The sequence below is a fragment of the Megalobrama amblycephala genome, linkage group LG22 (assembly GCF_018812025.1).
Source record: "Megalobrama amblycephala isolate DHTTF-2021 linkage group LG22, ASM1881202v1, whole genome shotgun sequence".
In the NCBI taxonomy this organism is placed as follows: Eukaryota; Metazoa; Chordata; class Actinopteri; order Cypriniformes; family Xenocyprididae; genus Megalobrama; species Megalobrama amblycephala.
Window position 1 is genome coordinate 31,714,163 of NC_063065.1, and position 20,855 is coordinate 31,735,017.

General features: G+C 37.5%; 1 protein-coding gene across 9 annotated transcripts in view; it reads right to left on the reverse strand.

Annotated features, from left to right (window-relative positions):
• The window catches only part of col15a1a (collagen, type XV, alpha 1a), an 81,081-nt gene that overhangs the window by 24,640 nt on the left and 35,586 nt on the right, over nucleotides 1–20,855 (reverse strand). For 8 of the 9 annotated variants that reach the window (XM_048174356.1, XM_048174359.1, XM_048174357.1 and 5 more), the window contains 20 exons: nucleotides 17,718–17,792; nucleotides 15,475–15,561; nucleotides 14,785–14,911; nucleotides 14,487–14,524; nucleotides 14,225–14,404; nucleotides 14,021–14,047; nucleotides 9,046–9,108; nucleotides 8,725–8,802; nucleotides 8,555–8,617; nucleotides 8,205–8,336; nucleotides 3,686–3,739; nucleotides 3,555–3,590; nucleotides 3,286–3,402; nucleotides 2,055–2,120; nucleotides 1,936–1,971; nucleotides 1,669–1,710; nucleotides 1,050–1,112; nucleotides 883–918; nucleotides 717–800; nucleotides 553–618 (listed from right to left, as the gene is read on the reverse strand). In XM_048174356.1, the coding sequence (XP_048030313.1) occupies nucleotides 553–618; nucleotides 717–800; nucleotides 883–918; nucleotides 1,050–1,112; nucleotides 1,669–1,710; nucleotides 1,936–1,971; nucleotides 2,055–2,120; nucleotides 3,286–3,402; nucleotides 3,555–3,590; nucleotides 3,686–3,739; nucleotides 8,205–8,336; nucleotides 8,555–8,617; nucleotides 8,725–8,802; nucleotides 9,046–9,108; nucleotides 14,021–14,047; nucleotides 14,225–14,404; nucleotides 14,487–14,524; nucleotides 14,785–14,911; nucleotides 15,475–15,561; nucleotides 17,718–17,792 (1,470 nt within the window). Of the gene's footprint in view, nucleotides 1–552; nucleotides 619–716; nucleotides 801–882; nucleotides 919–1,049; nucleotides 1,113–1,668; nucleotides 1,711–1,935; nucleotides 1,972–2,054; nucleotides 2,121–3,285; nucleotides 3,403–3,554; nucleotides 3,591–3,685; nucleotides 3,740–8,204; nucleotides 8,337–8,554; nucleotides 8,618–8,724; nucleotides 8,803–9,045; nucleotides 9,109–14,020; nucleotides 14,048–14,224; nucleotides 14,405–14,486; nucleotides 14,525–14,784; nucleotides 14,912–15,474; nucleotides 15,562–15,668; nucleotides 15,956–17,717; nucleotides 17,793–20,855 lie in introns of those variants that run through there. The other variant, XM_048174360.1, reaches the window with a different exon arrangement.

Consider the following 20,855-nt stretch of genomic DNA (forward strand, 5'->3'; position numbering starts at 1 on the left):
TTCTGATTCACTGTCGTGTTTTCTGATTCAATGTCGTGTTTCCTGATTCAATGTCGTGTTTTCTGATTCGATGTCGTGTTTCCTGATTCAATGTCGTGTTTTCTGATTCGTTTTTGTGTTTTCTGATACACTGTTGTGTTTTCTGATTCAATGTCGTGTTTCCTGATTCAATGTCGTGTTTTCTGATTCAATGTCGTGTTTCCTGATTCAATGTCGTGTTTTCTGATTCGATGTCGTGTTTCCTGATTCAATGTCGTGTTTTCTGATTCGTCTTTGTGTTTTCTGATACACTGTTGTGTTTTCTGATTCACTGATGTGTTTTCTGATTCAATGTTGTTTTCTCTGATTCAATGCTGTCTTTTTAATTCAACGTTGTCTTTTCAGATTCATTGTTGTCTTTTCTGATTCGCTGTTGTCTTTTCTAATTTGTGATTTTCATTTGCACTTCAGGGTCACTGTATAAATATGACTAATATGTTTCTGGTTTGGCATTGATGAAGGGTACGATCGGGCTGTGGACATAAGACAAGAAATTTGGGCAGAGCTTCTTACCAGTGGTCCTTGTGGATCAAAAACCCCTGAGAAGTTGAAGATTCCTTCAGTGTCATTGAGCATTAACTGAGGGTGAGAAAGAGTTCAAAATTCAGCACTGTAATTAGCACCCAGTAATGAATCAAGTGTGGCCTTTGGAGAAATTAAGACATTAATCGACTCACCTCATGCAAGTTGATGACCGGTCCAGGGGGTCCAGGAGGCCCTGGAGGTCCAGGTAAACTAACTCCATCCAGACCTCTCTCTCCCTGAAACACATAAACTATTAACATCAAAGCAGACACTGTCTCTGAGAGAGAGATACGTCAGAAATGTGAATTGCCTACAAACCTTCTGACCCATATCACCTTTCTCTCCCCTTTCCCCCTGAAAAAAGTAAACAAAAAAAATTAAACATTTTTAGATGTTTTTCTTTATTTTGATCAAAAAGGATATAAAAGTTGATGGGGAAAATGATTGTGCAAATTTATATAGCGTATTTTGTTTTGCATGTTTACTTGTGGCCCAGGCAGTCCAGGTGACCCAGGTTGTCCATCAGCTCCTTTGACACCTGGCTCCCCCTAGTGGAGTTGAGGAGAAATGATTTAGCAAAGTTAAAACTTTAAATGTCAAATGTTAAATGAATCAAATGTTTAAATCAAATGTTAAATGAATGTCTGTGTGGCACACATAGTAGAAGTCTTATAATTTTGATATAATATATAAAATATACACTAAATAATAAATAATATAGTTCTGCTGTGCAGAACTTCTATGAATTTGTGATGCTATTGCTATTTGTGATTATATTAATGTTGTTTATGACAGATAATGAGAGCAATTTATTTACGATATATTAAGTGGAATCTTATTATCCTGAATCCAACTTCTGCAGCTTTGTGTATTATGTAATATAAAGCCATCATTATAATGTGTTTTTTACTCTGAATTACACTAAGAGGAAGGGGTTCAAAGCCTGTGACGCAGTGATTCCACTGACCCTCACACATGTGTTGAAGATAGAGAGGCTAATGGGGAACACGTGGGTGGGAACAGCATGCTTCCTTTGGAAAGCGGGAATGGAAACAGTTGTAGAAGTGTGTGTATGAATGTGATGATGCTTTTGTGTGAACCGACCTTCACTGAAACGCCCGGAGGGCCGTCGGCTCCATCTTTCCCCTAAAAGTGTAGAGTTGGGTTCATTTAAACAGAGGAACAAATCTAAGGTTTTGCACATCTAACACTAATAAAGGATTTTTATGACAGATATGCATTCTCTAAATGTTGATTCCCAGGTGTAAGAACTCTGGGAGTGACAGGTAAAATCACAAGGCAGATGTTTTTACAGTATTGACAGATAAAAGCCAGATTTCTTTTTGTGCAGATGTCCATTAGTGCATCTACCTGTGGTCCTGGTGGTCCTGGGAGCCCAGGAAGACCCTGAGGGCGAGAATACACATGAGAATGAGCTACAGTTCGGATGCAACACCCAGAAAAGTCTCTGTGAGTGTAAATGTACGTACGGGTGGTCCTCTGGGCAGCACTGGTCTGAAGCCACTGTTTCCATCGAGACCTGACCCCTCCAAATCCTGCGGCAAAACAACAACAAAAAACAAAAAAAGACATTGTAGCATCTTTCGAAAGGCTCAATTTAAATGCTAAATTCACAGGAGGTTTCACTTTCAGCCACAAGTATCAACTTTACTTTCAAGTGTTTTCAGTTCTTTAAACAAAATCTAATATTCGATAAAAGGAACATATGTGAACAAACAAACACAAAGTTCTACTTTAATAGAACATCCAACACTTGCATGTAAAAAAAAAAAAAGAATAAATAACAAAAAAGAAAAGAGAATAAACAAATAAATAATTAAAAGGATGATTAAATAAAAGAATAAAAAATGTAAAAAAAAAAATCTAATTTTATATAGAATAAAAAAAAAAATACATAAATATAAATAAATAAAATAATAATAGAATAAATAAAAAATAATACATGAATGGCTAAATAACTAAAATAATGAATAAATAAAAAAGGATAAATAATAAATAAATAAAAACAAGTTAAAAAAAATAAAATTGAGTAAAAATAAATAAATAATAACCAACTAAATAAATAAAAGATAAACAAACAAAAGAACAAAAAATAAATACATAAAATTTAATAATTTTAAAAAAGAAACATGCATAAATGCAGAAATATAAATGGTTAACTAAATAAATAAAATAAATAACAATATATTAATGAATAAATAACTAAAATAATGAAAAAATAAAAAAGATAAATAAATGAAAAAATAAAAATAATTTAAAAAAATAAAAAATAAGTAAAAACAATTGAGTAAAAATAATAAAAAATAAATAATAACTAAATAAACAAATAAAAGAATAAAGAAAACCTACATAAATACATAAATATAAATAAATGAATACATAAATAAAGAATAAATAACAAAGAATACATTAATGAATAAATAACTAAAATAATGAATATATAAACACATAAAAAATATAAATAAATAAAGGATAAGTAAATAAATGAAAAAATAAAAATAAGAATAAATAAAAAATAAAGTAATAAATGAATAAATAAATAAAGAGTAAAAAAAAAAAAAAAAAAGCAATAAATAATAAATAAATACATACATCCATACATTCATACTAACCCTACCCCACGCATGCATGCATTCTCAATCATTCCACTGATTTAAACCAGACAAATATACACACAAACTGAAGGTCTGTGAAACACACCATCATGTCGAAGCTGAAGGCTTTTCCTGGCAGTCCGGGGGGTCCAGGAGGCCCCGGCTGCCCTCTGGGGCCCTCAGCTCCCTCAGGCCCTCGCTGTCCCGCGACCCCTGGATCACCCTAAGAGACCAACAAAGAGCAACATCAGTTCTAAAGTTACGTAATAAATCTCAGACTTGTTTGCTAATGTTGTTAACTCATAATTTAAGGAAGTCACAGCATCAAAGTAGCTTCTCCAATCTGAAACATTACGATGATCCAAATGAAATTACCTTTGGTCCAATGATTCCAGGTAAGCCTGGTTCACCCTGCCAAAAAAAACACAAGATGTGTTCTGTCAATGGAAAATGGATGGAAAAGAGCATCTTCAACAGTTTCCATATTTCCTATAAAAACATCTTACTTTTTGCCCTTTTTCTCCGTCTTTCCCTGGTTCACCGTCTCGTCCATTCGCACCCTAAAGCGACAGAAATCACCACATAAGCACCTCCTGCACTTCACACACACACATTAAGATCAAATATAACACCAGCAACAGATAACAGTCGTCATCTGAAGAGTGTTTTCACACTTCTCAAATCCCATTGTCATTTCTTCACTCAGGTGTCAGCCTTTTGTTGACCGCTCTTTAATGATTTTACATTGCAAGGTTAACACAAGCTGTGGCTTTAACCCTCTGGTCCTCTTCGTTTAGGGGTCACACTTAATGACCAAAGCCTTGAAATGTAGCTTTTTTTTGTTTTTCAGGGAAACCTGAAAAAAAGAAAGTGTATTATTTTTAATGGGGGTAAATGGCTAATAAAAATTGTGTAAATATTGAATAGTATATAAAATCCCCTCAAAATTTGAAAATAATAATCAAAAAATATTATTGAACAAAAATATATGACATTGGTTTCCATGAAAAATAAAAAAGTTACATTTCAAGGCTGACCATCCTCTGGTCCTCTTCATTTAGGGATCACACTTGGCTCCTTCGAAACCTTGAAATGTAACTTTTTTTTGTTTTTCAGGGAAACCAATGTAATATATTTTTATTCAATAATATTTTTTTTATTATTATTTAATATTCTGAGGGGATTTTATGGTACTATGCAATATTTACACAATTTTTATTAGCTATTTTTCACCATTAAAAAATAATACACAATTTTTTTCTAATATTTTTTTTAAATAATTTTTCAATTAAAGCAGTTTTCCGTGTTAAAATAGAGACAATTGGATTTAAAATCCAATTTTTTGAAGGAAGATTAGTGCCATCTGGTGGGGGTAAACAAAAAGAAAAATTATGTAATGACATGGTGTAACCACTAGATGACAGTATAGTTCTATATAAAGTAATATTTTTTATACATAAATACTTATTTTTATTAAGTAGTGGGTTTGGATTTATACTTAGACATTCTCAAAGACTTTTTGTCAAGGATTTAGATTTTTTTTGTTTGAAATGTTGATTTGAAGTGTCAGTTTTTGCATTAATTTTACTACAGTCAAACCTCAACACAGAGGATTCTGTTACACATAACACCAAAATTCAATAAAAAAATGTAACAAAAATGAACAGGTATGTTTTATCACAGCTTAATTAATCTGATTTCAACCTCTTATTTGACACTTTTGGTTCAATTTTACCATATCGTTACAGCCACACCAGTTCATTTGTGTGTATAATAGTGTGTTGTGTGTGTGTGAGTGTGTGTTTGAGTGGGTGTGTCACAAATTTCACACATTTGCAAAAACTTGCTTTATATATATATATTTCCTTTGTCAGCCATTTTTGAAGGAGCCAAGGAGCTTTTAACATATCCGAATGCTAATGCCACAAAAGTCACCAAGTGTCATCCCATTCCGATGAGGCAAAACATTTTTAAAACATAAAATGTTTTGGTCATTTTTGACCGAAGAGGACCAGACAGTTAAACAGAAAACAGGTAATTAGTTGAAGTTTAGCGTTAGGCCGCATTTCAAAAGGCAGCTTCCCCCATCGTAACATGTTCCATGATTCAAGCTGAGCAGATGAATATCAGTTCATATGAAGAAGAAATGAAGCCCAAACTCCTTCATCTTCACCCAATATTAGTCCATCACTCTCCTGCAGGCTGATCTGAGCTTGATTCACAGCTTTATGGGCCAGTGTTCATCTGAAAACTTTATTGGTTTATTACGCTATCTGATTTTCACCCAAGACAAAACATTTGGGAGCAATTACATCAATCTGGAGGTCTGGATAACTGTGTAATGTCATGTTTCACAGAGCTGTAATAACCCTTAAAACGGAGCGAGAACAGCAATGCCAAAGCATCTATAAAGGCATTTAATTAAGTATCACTAAATGAACAGTCTCTGTTTTAAGAGCACAGTGCTTTCAGTCCATACAGATTTTATTCAAAACAATGTTATCTTCTCAAAATCATGTTTCCATTATAGTTACACCCTGACAACCATCCGTCGAAGAATCTACTACAAAAGCCCCTTATACAGTCAAACTAGTTTTCTGCATTATGTTCGCATGACACTTCCTCACACAACACCTCATTTTGACGTGATTCCCCGTTCTGAAGCGTGAGTGTGATGAAAGCAAAAGCGTTAAGATTATGTGTCTGGAACACGATGGGAGGAAACAACTGCCTTTTTTGCCCATGGTTTCATTTTACCATCTGGGACCAGGAGCTCTACCTCGGCTGAGTCCAGCTCAAATCCAGACCCACTAACCCAGTCCTCAATCACCTGCAACACAGGGTACATGCGTCGGCCGTGAAATAAAGGACTGAGCTAGTTAATCAGGACTGCTGACACCTGCTGAGATGAACAGTTCTCATCTTGTTCAAACCTGTATGACTTTCTCTGACAGATGCTTGACAGAATGTTCATGCTGCTCTTTTCCACACAATGAAAGTGACTAAGGAAGTCAAGCTACAAATGACCAGAAACACTACAAAAGGTGCCATATAAGTGGACAAACATGTTTTGTAAAGAAGTCTCTTCTGCTGACCGAGAGTGCACTTATTTGATCAAAAATACAGTAAAACAGTGAAATATTATTCCAGTGTAAATCAGCTGTTTTCTATGTGAATATATAGTAAAGTGTAATTTATTCCTGTGATCAAAGCTGAATTTTCAGCATCATTACTCCAGTCTTCAGTGTCACATGATCCTTCAGAAATCATTCTGATATGATGATTTGCTGCTCAAGAAACATTTATGATTATTATTAATGCTGAAAACAGTTTATGTTTCTGTGGAAACCGTGATACGTTTTATTTTTCAGGATTCTTTGATGAATAGAAAGTTCAAAAGAACAGCATTTAATTGAAATAGAATATTTTGTAACATTATTGTAACATTTTGGTCAATTTAATGCATTTTAAATTATATATTCATATGATATCCTTTAGGACTCAATATTTGTATATATTTTATGGCTTCAGAAGTCTTAATTTACAAACACAATGTACAGACTACTTTTAGTTGCTTTCAGCTTAAACCAGCTAAGACTAGACAACTAACCTAGGCTGGTTTTAGCTGTTTTTTTTACTGATTCAGCCGGTTTTAGCAATTTTTCGCTGATTTTAACTGGTTTTTAGCTGGCTTTTTTATTAAATCAGCTGGTTTTAGGTGTTTTTTAGCTGGATTTTTTCCCCTTCATGTTGGCAATATGTGAAATAATGGTAAAAACATGCTAGCAAAATGTTAATCATGCTAGAAACATGTTAACTACATGCTAATCATGCTAAAAACATGCTAGCAACATGCTAATTGTATTAAAAACATGCACGCAACGTGCTAGAATTATGCTAGAAACATGGTAATCATGCTACACACGTTAATATAGTTGCGTCCCATATGACGCACTATACACTATGTACTTATACACTATGTACTCATCTATGTAGTGCATGAATTGTATAAGTGTATTTTGTCATTTAACAACAGAGTCTGATACCCCCTCCCTCTCTGCTACATAATTAAAGCTGCGACAGTTGAGTGCATGAAGTGTCCAACATTCCACACTTCATTTTTTTCCATTAATTTAGTGCATCATCCGGTTTTTAAAGTGCACTTTTTCTTTTTGTAATTTTAAACTTAAAAACGTCACAGAATAGTGCATAAGTACACAAAATGGGACACACCTTATGCTAATCATGCTAGAAACCTGCTAATAATGCTCACATGTTAATAACATGTTAATCATGCTAGAAACTTGCTAGAAACTTGCTAATAATACTAAACACGTGTAAATAACTTGCAAATCATGCTAGTAACATGCAAATAACATGCTAATAATGCTAGTAGCATGTTAACAACATGCTAGTAACATGCTAATCATGCTAGAAACATGCTAGCAACGTGCTACACATGCTAGCAACAAGCTATTAACATGCTAATTATGCTAGAAACATGCTAGCAACGTGCTACACATGCTATCAACAAGCTAGTAACATGCTAATCATGCTAGAAATATGGTAGCAACCCAGGCTTTTAAAACTACTAAACTAAAACTTAAACCAGGGATCGTCAACTGGCGCCAATCATCTTCAACTGGCCCGCGGCGCCCCAATCTCCCTCCTCCTCTTTTCTTGGTATTTTTCTTGGTATTTTTTACCAATAAGACCCCCCAACCCACCTCAACTTTTTGATTTGATAATCCGGCCCTCGAATGAAACTACTTGAAGAGCCCTGACTTAAACTATTTCAAACTATTGAAAACCTTCAAACTTCAAGCTTTTAAAACTACTTCTAACTTTCTGACTAGAGTTTTTCAAGCCAACGTAAAGTTTGTCTACGAACTTTACTCATCTAGTTTTAAAGTGAACTATTCCTCTAACTTTAGCTTAGTTTGAATGATAGCTCTATAACGTCTTGCTTAAATCCCAGAGGTTGTTATTTCTATGATGCAGCACAGTACAAGAAGCTTTACTCACTGGAATTCCAGGTTTACCCATCTCCCCATCTGCTCCAGGAGCTCCTGGGGGCCCGACTGGCCCTGGATGAAGGCCAACAGAAGGCCCAGGAGGGCCCGGCCGTCCTGGTGGCCCCGGTGGACCTGGAGGACCCTGGTGGGAGTCCAGCAAAACACTTGTCTTGCAATTCATATCTTACACATTCATATAATGACTACCTCATGTCTCATTTTGTTCAGTGTTAAATCATTTTACGAGTTGACTTACGGCCGTTCATTCCACATGGAATCCAGCTCCTTTGATTAATTTAATCCAGGAGCCAAGAGGTCGCATCAGCAAAGACAACTTCATTTTCACAGACTATAACTCACCCGTATCACCTCTGTGTCACTGTCCAAGTCCACGAAGCTCGAGCCCGAGCCATCAATGCCGTCCTGCACATGGGAAAGCCTCAGTGAGCTCACTTACAGTCCATCTGCTGTTATGGAATTGTTCAGTGACGTACACTATTATATAAATATGTACATAATAATGCACATACCGGATACTTAAATGTCCCTGGACGTCCTGGCGGCCCCGGAGGTCCAGGCGGCCCTGCAATGCCCACACCAGGATCGCCCTAGTGAACAAAACATCAGTGGAAAACAGTGCTGTGATTGGTTGAAAATCATCACGTTATAGAATGCATCCCAGTGTTTCCCATTCATTTCTCCCATTCAGATTTTAAAAAGGTCTTCGTTTAAGAGTTATAACAAGCCATGAACTGAACCAACCAGCTAAGATAGAATGGAGAAATTAAATGAAGTTCTGGTACTCTAGAGGTTTGCTAGTCGCAAAAATATTCAGCAAATGTGTGTCCTACCTTGTCACCTTTGAGACCCGGATCTCCAGGAAGGCCTGGGAATCCCGGAGGTCCAACCTCTCCCTGCATGTGATGAAAAAAGAACAAAACAAAGCAAATGTTCAAACTGATTGTTGTTATTTTGGGTCCAAAGGAAAAGAATAGGGCCTTTTGTGCATATGTGTGCAGGAAAGCCTCAGATCTAACGGAAGGAAAGCGTGGTCACGACCCCTGGACTGGGGCTTAATCAGGTGCACGGACAGGTGCGCACGCTCCCACTCGAACACAGCCGCAGATGAAAGCCTCACACACCCAACAAGCTGCTGACCGTGCCTCACAAATAATGAGGCTGCGTTGATTCATGTTACTAAATCATTTCCATGTATTTTCTCTGTGAGGCAAGCATCTGGTGGGAGTGAGTTTAGACGGGCAAGACATAAATTAAACATAGAGTCTATAGTGTGCTAATGAAGCAACAATTTAGTATAAAATGATGAAGTGGCACATACATGTTACACGTCTAATCTGTTTTGTAGTTCTGCTCCCTGTGACCCAGTTTTCCTGATTTGTCATTATTTACACCTGGTGTCTAGTTAATTATCTCATTAGTTCCCATGCATATAAGTCATCAGTTCTCCCTCAGTGTTTGTTGGTTCTCGTTTATGTTGGTGTGTAATTCTTTCCTGTCTATTTAAAGTCTATTCCGTAGTGTTTATCTTCGTCTTTGCGAGCTTTATTACCTGGACCGTTACAGAAGAACCGACCTAAACAGAATCATTGCAGTGTTTTTCCCTCCAGTTTGATTTAGATTTTTGTAATCCCATGGACCTTCCCGCAGTCCAGCTTCTCTGCTTGGAGCAGGGAGACCGTCCGCTGGAAGAACACACTCAGAACTTCATCCATCTGGCGTGCCTTACACACTGATCGCTCGCGCCGTGTTTTTTACCATGCCAGCTGGTGTCCAGTGGACAGTCCAAAAGGGTATTTTGCCACTTTCGTGGAGAGGGTGCTGGTGAACAACAACTCCCGTTTCACCATCAGCCCCATGGAGGATGACTCCGCCACCAGCCCCACTCCATCACCGCCAGAGACCAGCCATCCACCACCAGCAAACAATGCAACGGGGATGTTGCATGTGCCCACCACAGACCGCGGAGACCAGCCCGCCGCGACTGATGATCCCGAACCGAGGAAGAGGTTGGAGAGAGTCATCGCCCGGAGTCCAATCCACAACAAACATCTGACCAGGTGCGCGAGCCGTGTGTTGTGCCGAATTTCGACTCCCTGCCAAATTATTACCCCCTCGTTGAAGTCACTACCTGATTGCCAAATCCTAACCCCACACCTAATCCTCCACCTACCAATACTAGGAGTAACAATTTGGCAAGGGTCAGAATTCGGCACAAGACACTGGAAACACTGCGGATCATCAAGGAAGTACTTGTGGAGCTTGGCGGTTTGGAGGGAAGCCACACCCCCACCCCCACCGCGGTTAGTCAGTTGAGCCTGGAGATTATTACGAGGAACTAAAGGACATTTTTGAGGTAGATCTTATTTATTTTTTGGAGGGGTTATACCCAGTGCACTTGTAGCTCCTGCACCCCCTCTATCTCCAGCATCCCTTGTAGCTCCAGTTTATCCAGTTTATCCTCCAGCGCCCCGTGTCTCCAGAATACACGCCCAGCCACCTTCTCCCACTTCCTCAATCAGCCTCGCCTCCGCTGATGTCCTTCTGCCTCTTTGCAGCTCCCATATGTATTGAAGACCTGCCCAGTGTCTACAGGCCATCAGCTCCACCCAGCACTAGGCATGTGACGGTATCAAATTTTCATGTTGTGATTAATTGCTGAAGCTTTTATCACGGTATACGGTATTATCAAGATACCGAAATAAATTGCAAAAAGTGCTGTCATAGTATAACAGATTTAAGAACTCTTTTTGTAATAACAAACTGAATGAACTCTGAATGTTTAAATACAAAAAATATATAAAGTAAAATTTACAAACAGATTAAAGTGCAAAAGAATTGGGCTATAAAGAACAACAGGTAACACTTTACAATAAGGTCTCATTATTTAATGCATTAACTAAGAACTGCATTTGTTACAGAAAGTATTATTTTTTTGTTAATGTTAGTTAAGAATTACAACTGATCATTGTTAGTTTTACCTCAGTTCCATTAAACAAGTTCTTTTGATTTTAGTAAAGTTATTAAACAGTAACTAAGAAATTAACATTAACTAAGAATAATTAATGCTTTATAATTATTTTTCATTGACAGTTAACTAATGTTAACTAATGAAACCGTATGTCTCAAAGTTTTACTGAACAATAACAAATAATGAGAACATTTCTAATCATTAGGGCATGTTGTAGTCCAGATTAAAATATGAAAATGTTTAAGTTTGAAAATAAATAGTAGAAATAGAAATAGAAAATAATATTAAGTATTTGGTGCTGTGATGAACAACATTGAGATTACAAAAAACTGAATGGCTGTTTGAAGCATCTTAAAAACTAGCACAGTTGGTTTGTTTGTGGGGTTTCTGGGGTAACCGCTGCATTTCTGCTGTTCCATCAGCGCCCTCTGCTGTCAGAGAGTGAACGTGCACTTTCATTTAGTGCGTCTCCTTTCTGCTATGTGCTTCTCATGCACGTTGGGCTTGTTTACATCTGAGCACGTGTCCCTTTGACGCCGCATACAGCGGTGTTGTGCATTTTATACGGTTGATGGGGAAAGTATTCTTAAATGCATTATAAATATTTAAAGGTGCCCTCGAATGAAAAATGTAATTTATCTTGGCATAGTTAAATAACAAGAGTTCAGTACATGGAAATGACATACAGTGAGTCTCAAACTCCATTGTTTCCTCCTTCTTATATAAATCTCATTTGTTTAAAAGACCTCCGAAGAACAGGCGAATCTCAACATAACACCGACTGTTACGCAACAGTCGGGATCATTAATATGTACGCCCCCAATATTTGCATATGCCAGCCCACGTTTCCAACATTATAAAAGGCATTAGACAAGGGCAGCCAGTTAACGTCTGGATCTGTGCACAACCAAATCATCAGACTAGGTAAGCAAGCAAGGAAAATAGCGAAAAATGGCAGATGGAGCAATAATAACTGAGATAATTCATGATATCATGATATTTTTAGTGATATTTGTAAACTGTCTTTCTAAATGTTTCGTTAGCATGTTGCTAATGTACTGTTAAATGTGGTTAAAGTTACCATCGGTTATTACTGTATTCACGGAGACAAGAGAGTCATCGCTATTTTCATTTTTAAACACTTGCAGTCTGTATAATTCACTTCATTCTTTATAAATCTCTCCAACAGTGTAGCATTAGCCGTTAGCCACGGAGCACTATCAAACTCATTCAGAATAAATGTAAACAATATAACAGTATACAATACTCACATAATCCAACGCATGCATGCCGCATGCATGACGAACACTTTGTAAAGATCCATTTTGAGGGTTATATTAGCTGTGTAAACTTTAAGGCACTGTTTAAGGCAAGCGCGAGCTCTGTGGGCGGAGAGCACGGGATTTAAAGGGGCCGCAGCATAAAATCGGCGCGTTTATAATGATGCCCCAAAATAGGCAGTTAAAAAAATTATCAAAAAAAAAAAATCTATGGGGTATTTTGAGCTGAAACTTCACAGACACATTCAGGGGACACCTTAGACTTATATTACATCTTTTAAAAACATAATCTAGGGCAACTTTAAATAATTGGTAATAAATTGTTATTTACGGTATTTTGAAGTGCCCACGATAACAATATTGTGCATATTCATTATCGTGATATATATCGCATTACCGAATATCGGCACAAGTCTACTCAGCACAGAGAACCCCCTGGTTCCACCTCTAGCCTCTGGGCCCATCGCTCCACCTCGACCTGTCGCCACTTCGGCTCCGCCTTGGCTCCTCTCTCCCTCGGCTCCACTAGAAACCATCAGCCGTACGGCTTCTCCGGGGACCCTCGTCCCTCCGGCTCCACCTTGGTCAGCCGTCGACCTGCCGGCTCCATCTGGCTCCGCCTTCATCCTCGGTCCCCGGCTCAGCCTGTCCTCTGGTTTTCCGGCTCCACCTCAGAGTCTTGTCACCGTGGCTCCACCTCAAGGACCATCAACGTCACATGGGCTCATCAGTTCCACCTGGTTCTCTTTCAGTGGTGGCTTATTCTCTGTCGGTCGTCCCCAGGGTGTATACTATCAAGTCGAGTACACCATGTTTCCTCCTGGGGCCTCGTCCAGGCTGGACTCTGGCATGTCATCTGGCTCCTCCTTCTCCTAGCTCCCCACTGGCTCCTCCCCCTTTCCACTCCACCATGAACTATTTTTGCTATTTTCCCTTGCTCCACACCCTCCCTTCACAGTTGTACTCTGTTTTCTGCGTCGCGAGGACATGCCTTTCCAGAAGGGGGCAAACTGTTACATGTCTAATCTGTTCTGTAGTTAGTGACCCAGTTTTCCTGACTTGTCCTGATTTGTCATTATTTTCACCTGGTGTCTAGTTAATTATCTCATTAGTTCCCTTGTTTGGTCCATGCTTATAAGTCATCAATTCTCCCTCAGTGTTTGTCGGTTCTAATTTATGTTGGCATGTAACTCTTTCCTGTCTCCAGAATATTTGTCATTAAAGTCTATTTCCTAGTTTTTATCTTCGTCTTTGTGAGCTTTATTCCACGAACCGTTACAATAAAAGGTTTGATGCTCAGTTTTGTTTTTCATTGGACATAAAGTGTACATTTCTCAAGCATTTCTGTATTTATTTCCACTTCTTACTAGCAAAAAGTTACTCAAGCACAAAAATCTTACTGACCTCAAACTTTTGAACAGTAGAGTATATCAATAATAAATGCTTGTTCTTTTTTCATTTTTGATATTTAGTTGTTTTGTATTTCATAACTCTACCGTATGCATCTATACAGAAACTGACTTTCACAAATCGTGGATCTGAAGTGAAGATACTTACAGCAGCTCCATCTTTCCCTGGATTTCCCTGAAAGACAAAAACAACCTTAATTCAGCATATATGTCCATTCTCTTGTGTGTTCAGCTCACTAAGAATATGAAAGATTACATGGAATCTGGAAGACGTGTGAACATTTGCTTATGAAGGACATTTGTGAAGCACGAGCGCTGTATTCTTCATCACGGTCCGGTCAGGGTTACTCACCGCCTGGCCGTCTTGTCCTGGTGCTCCTGGAGGTCCAGCCGGCCCCTGTGGGCCCCGGGGCCCTGGTTCCCCTGGACTCAAAGGTTTTCCAAGTGGACTGATGGGAGCTGGTGGTCCGGGTGGTCCAGGCGGTCCTTCTGGACCTCGATCTCCTTTTTCTCCTTTCTGCATAGTAATGACCTGTGAAACAACAACAGTCAACGGTTATTATCACGAGAGAAAGCGTGAAAGACAAGAGAATAAATCAGATTCTGTGACTCACATTTCTGTCTTGAGAGGCTCCCTCTGATCTGATAGGCTCTGAAAAACACAACAGATATGATGGATCTGTTTCTGTCACACTTTAAATAACATAAATAATAAACGCAGCAGTAGCATATAAAAAATCTGCATAAACAAATCAAATGATTTGCAGGCTCTTTGATTGCTTGTGATGTAAAATATCATCTAGTGAATGAATTATTGCTCAAAAGACTGTTGAGGATTAAACTATATGAAAGAAAGGGAAAATTGAAAATGATTTGACAATGTAAACGCTTGAATCGGTCTGCTGCGTTCACCTTTTGGACTGTTGAGAAGCACGTCGTCCCCAGAGCTCTCCGCCCAGTCTTCATCATCTGTTTGCGTGTAGAATGTGGGAGTTTCAGTAGGTGGCGCTCTCACTGGACTGCTCTCAACATCCTCCGGCTGAACGGCAAATAACCAATGAAAATACATCAAACACAGTCTGGCAATCACAAAATAACCCTGTAGCAGTGAACAACCCATCACACAAACATTTAAAGACCCTGTGAAATCAAGATCTTGTGGCTTTTAAAGATAGATAGTAGCATATAAAATTTATATGACAAAAAATAATAAAATAATGCAATTTTGGCCCAATATATATATATGCTATGTACAAAAAAGCGACAAACGCAATGCAAAAGTATCACTCAGCATTAGATGAGATTTCCCTGTTCCCCACAGCTTCTGTAAATGTGTTCGGTTGAATCTGTCTCCCCCTGCTGGACAGAGCGCAGCCGTCTGTAATCATCATCTGCTAATTGTGTGTGTGTGTGTGTGTGTGTGTGTGTGTGTGTGTGTGTGTGTGTGTGTGTGTGTGTGTGTGTGTGTGTGTGTGTGTGTGTGTGTGTGTTTATGCCTACACGGACGCCAGCAGAACTGATAGCTTAGAAGAGGACATGAAACATTTTACTTTGAAACAAAAGAGTATGCAATGATAACCATCAAATGCTGCTGTCACCCACCATGATATATTCTCTCTCTTCAAGCACTTTCTTTACTTGTGTCTCTGTGTCATCATAGATGTCATCACCGCTTCCGTAACCCGACTCCTGAAACAGCATTGAGACGTGGTTTATTTCCTGTTTATTTGTGATTCATTTTAGTTTTCTTTTTAATGCATTTGAAACCAAATCCATGATTTAAAAAACAGATTTACAATCCATTTGTTGTACTCCATAGCAAAACATCAATCTGCGCTGTGCTGCTGCAGCCACAGGAGGGCGCTATGACTCCACTGTACCAGTGACATCAGCACATACACACTGACACTTGTGCTGCAGATGATAAAGTACAAGGTTTTGGGGTTTGGAAAAGCTTTTGAAGCATTAGAAACACACAGTCCAATCCATTTTGAATTAAATTATTTAAAGCATTACATTTACCATTATCTAAAATGTAATTAATCTAGCATAAAATATAGCTGCATTAGTTTCGAACACATCAAATGTATTTTAAATTTGATCAAAAATACAACAAAAATTGTGAAATATTTTTAAAATGTAAATCATCTGTTTTCTATGTGAATATATAGTAAAGTGTAATTTATTCCTGTGATCAAAGCTGAATTTTCAGCATCATTACTCCAGTCTTCAGTGTCACATGATACTTCAGAAATCATTCTGATATGATGATTTGCTGCTCAAGAAACATTTATGATTATTATTAATGCTGAAAACAGTTTATGTTTCTGTGGAAACCGTGATACATTTTATTTTTCAGGATTCTTTGATGAATAGAAAGTTCAAAAGAACAGCATTTATTTGAAATACAATCTTTTCTAACATTATAAATGTCTTTACTATCACTTTTGATCAATTTAATGCATCCTTGATGAATAAAAGTATTAATTTCTTTTTTTTTTTTAAATGTACTGACCCCAAATTTTTGGTGATATATGTCATAATTGTGACTTAATCTGTTTAAATGGTAAATATATATATAAATGTGATATATATATATATATATATATATATATATATATATATATATATATATATATATATATATATATATATATATATATATATATATATATATATATATACAGTACAGTCCAAAAGTTTGGAACCACTAAGATTTTTAATGTTTTTAAAAGAAGTTTCATCTGCTCACCAAGGCTACATTTATTTAATTAAAAATACAGTAAAAACAGTAATATTGTGAAATATTATTACAATTTAAAATAACTGTTTTCTATTTGAATATATTTCACAAAGTAATTTATTCCTGTGATCAAAGCTGAATTTTCAGCATCATTACTCCAGTCTTCAGTGTCACATGATCCTTCAGAAATCATTCTAATATGCTGATTTGCTGCTCAAGAAACATTTAATGTGTACAATTGTACAAAATATTTGTGTACAATATTTTTTTTCAGGATTATTTGATGAATAGAAAGTTCAAAAGAACAGTGTTTATCTGAAATCTAATCTTTTGTAACATTATAAATGTCTTTACTGCCACTTTTGATTGATTTAATGCATCCTTGCTGAATAAAAGTATTCATTTCTTTAATTTCTTTTCAAAAAAATAAAAATAAAAATTCTTACTGACCCCAAACTTTTGAACGGTAGTGTATAATGCTACAGAAGCTTTGTATTTCAGATAAATGCTGTTCTTTTGAACTTTCTATTCATCAAGGAATCCTGAAAAAAAAAGTACACAACTGTTTTCAACATTGAAAATAATCATAAATGTTTACTGAGCAGCAAATCAGCATATTAGAATGATTTCTGAAGGATCATGTGACACTGAAGACTGGAGTAACGATGCTGAAAATTCAGCTTTGCATCACAGGAATAAATTACTTTGTCAAATATATTTAAATAGTACACAGTTATTTTAAATTGTAATAATATTTCACAATATTACTGTTTTTTACTGTATTTTTAATTAAATAAATGTAGCCTTGGTGAGCAGACGAAACTTCTTTTAAAAACATTAAAAATCTTAGTGGTTCCAAACTTTTGGACTGTACTGTATATATACACCATATATATTTAGATCCTTTGTACATCACGATGGGAAATAAATATTTTCATTTTGTTTTCTATATTGATATTAATACAATCGTAGTTATTATAAGAAAAGGCCTTATTTTGTGCCACATTCATATATTATATTTGACATAAAGTGTTTTTTGTCTATTTAAAAGTTCACAGTCGTACAGAACATCAGCACAGATGTGACGACACAACACACTCACGTAAGGCTCGTCCTCTTCACACTGCTCGTTCGGCGCTGTGGGATCTGCCGTCAGAACCAGCTGCTGGATCGAGCCCTGAAGAGAGAGAGAGAGAGAGGTCATGCACTCATTTCTCCCAGAATCTAATCAGCCTGAAACTGATTATGAAATGAATGTGGAAACTCAGCCACCGCGGCTGTAAATCACAGTACATACACACACATTCACACACACAACACAACACACAGAAACACAACACCAGTCCACTCCGCCAGAACTCAAGCACTGCTCACAATCTCAAGAGTAAACGTTTCATTCATCTGAGCATGAGAGGTCATCGTCAGTCCTGCTTTAAAGACTCGTGTTTTCTCAAAGATCTAACGAGATGAAGTCCTGATTAACAGAGGCGAGGTTGGAGAGCTTCATGTGCAACACATCCAGAGGACAAGCACCTGTTTCCCATCCGCTACAGCTGAAAGTGTGGGAAAGAAAGTAAGGAAGGAAAGTAAGGAAGGAAGGAAGACCTGATAGACTGCAAAAAGACTAACTATAATGCATCAAATTTCAAAATTTGGCATAAATATTAAGAATTGTCAGAAGCTATAGCGCCCCCTATCGCTGATTAGATGTTAGGCAACATTTTAATAAACCTTCATTAAAGATTATGATTTCACTTTTTTAACTTTAGTTAGTGTGTAATGTTACTGTTTGATCATAAACAACATCTGCAAAGTTACGACGCTCAAAGTTTAAAGAATTCTCTGTTTAAGGACTACAACAAACGGCTGGTAGGGACTACGACAAGCTTCTTCCCAGGTTAGTGACATCACTAACCCTAAAATTTACATAAACCCCGCCCCCGAGAACACACAACAAAGGGGGCGGGGCCATGTTGGGCTGCTTTAGAGAAGAGGAAGAGTTGTTTTTGTAAATGCCGTCATTTTACGCCGGACTGCTTCATAAACGAGGGTCAATTCAACACAAAAGATGAACATGACGGCACATGCTAGTGGATGAGTTGAATCAACTCCACAGCAACTACATCAATTTATCCACTAACCATTCAGAAACGTCTAAAAGTTGTAACTTCTTCCTGAGTCTCTCCATCAGTGTCGACTCCGGTTTGAACAATGTAAGGCTGAACACTTTCGTCATTTTGGCTGCGTGAGATTCTCCAGCTTTGTTGTTGTTGAGCTGTTAAAGCTCCGCCCTCTTCTGGAGCAGCAGCTCATTTGCATTTAAAGGGACACACACAAAAACGGCGTGTTTTTGCTCACACCCAAATAGGAGCAAATTTGACAAGCTATAATAAATGATCTGTGGGGGATTTTGAGCTGAAACTTCACAGACACATTCTGGAGACACCAGAGACTAATATTACATCTTGTGAAAGGGGCGTTATAAGTCCGCTTTAACATTAGTTAATGCATTAGGCAGCCAGATTAAATAATAAATGATGATAATAATAATAATAATAATAACAATTTAAAGCACTGACACCGAAAACAATAAGTAGGCTAGTGATAAATATTGTATCATGCAATCATTATATCATTAAAATCTAGACGTCCCCATCAGCTCAGATCTCTCACACGTCCACAGCGTCTGCTTCTCCATCAGTTCTGTTCATTTCAGACGGACTCAGAGAACATTGAGATCATTCATTCAAACATCTGATCAGCTCTGCTATCTTCTTCTATTGAAAGTGTCGTTTTCAGTTTCAGACTCATTCTAATGTGTTTGCCTGATGAAACAGGAGAACCGAATGAGAGCAAGCAAATGTTCCCATGATTATCTCCATAAAGCAGGAGAATCCAGTTCCAGAGATAAGAAGCAACACACTCCATCATTACGACAGTGAGTTTCTGACTCTCTGATGTTTCATCACAGGGTTTTGTAACTGGTTAAAAAAACCAGTAAAATCTACTTTTGGGAAAGCTTCAAATAGTGTCTCTCAAAAGTTCATCTCCAGCAGTCTTCTCAAAGAGTGAACTTAGAATTGCTCAGATTAAAAGGTTTTCACTTAATAATTTAAATTCTTTCAGTGTTCTGTAATTTTGTGAACATAAAACAAAAAAACTACAGTTCAAGTGATTGGATGATGTATTTATAGTGTCACGTGAAACTGTTTTACAGACGGACTGCAGCTGTACGAGCCATTGCTGTCAAACACTCGTTTATTCAGACGGACAGATGAACAGCCTGCAATGTTGACTCAGCAAATGCAACTTACATCCACACACTCAACAGTCTCACTCCGGCCGGCCGGCCACACACACACATGTGCTTGTTTGTGTCTCTGTTGCTGGAGTATTTGTGTATAAACAGTAAAGCACTCCGATCCACAGAAAAAAATCGGCCACTAAACTGATTAACTCTAAACAAAAGATGGAAAACATCCATTCCATTAGACGAAAAGCATCTAAGTCTCACATCCGGGTAGAAACATGTAATGACAGGATGTTTCTGCAAAGCAAAACACTACAAACCTAGACAGAAATTCTGCACCAATAGTCACAATTTCTCAAGTAAATGTGTCCTTGCCAGACATGATGCAATAAAGATGCGCAGTAACACTTTATTTCGAAGGTCCCCTTTAGGCATTCTGTTGACCATAAGTAACGTCACACCAACATGTTTACTAACTCTCATTAGACTGTTAGGTTAGGGTTCGGATTTGTAGAATAAGTTGACAGGTAGTTGCAAAGTTACTCATAGGACCATCAAAATAAAGCCTTATAGGCCTTAAAATACTCCAAATAACTGAATATAAAACATCAAATGGAAACAGGAAACATAAAACCAAACATAAAGTTAGGTTTGAAACATTTTTAAGTGATATAAAATGTACTGGAAACAATGTATATTCCACAGCAGATTGAGAACTGACATTCTATGAACACATGATGCGGAGATGAAGATGTGTTCGGCCAACGACTGCATCAGAGCTATGAAACATCGACACAGCACAGCTAATGCAGTCTGATTTATAAACTCTAAGAGTAGGCCAATCCTGCTGTGTGTGTGTGTGTGTGTGTGTGTGTGTGTGTGTGTGTGTGTGTGTGTGTGTGTGTGTGTGTGTGTGTGTGTGTTCTGTCTCTTGGCATGTACACTGAACTACAGTGAGACAGCCGTGTGTCTGGCCTCGTTTCCAAACAT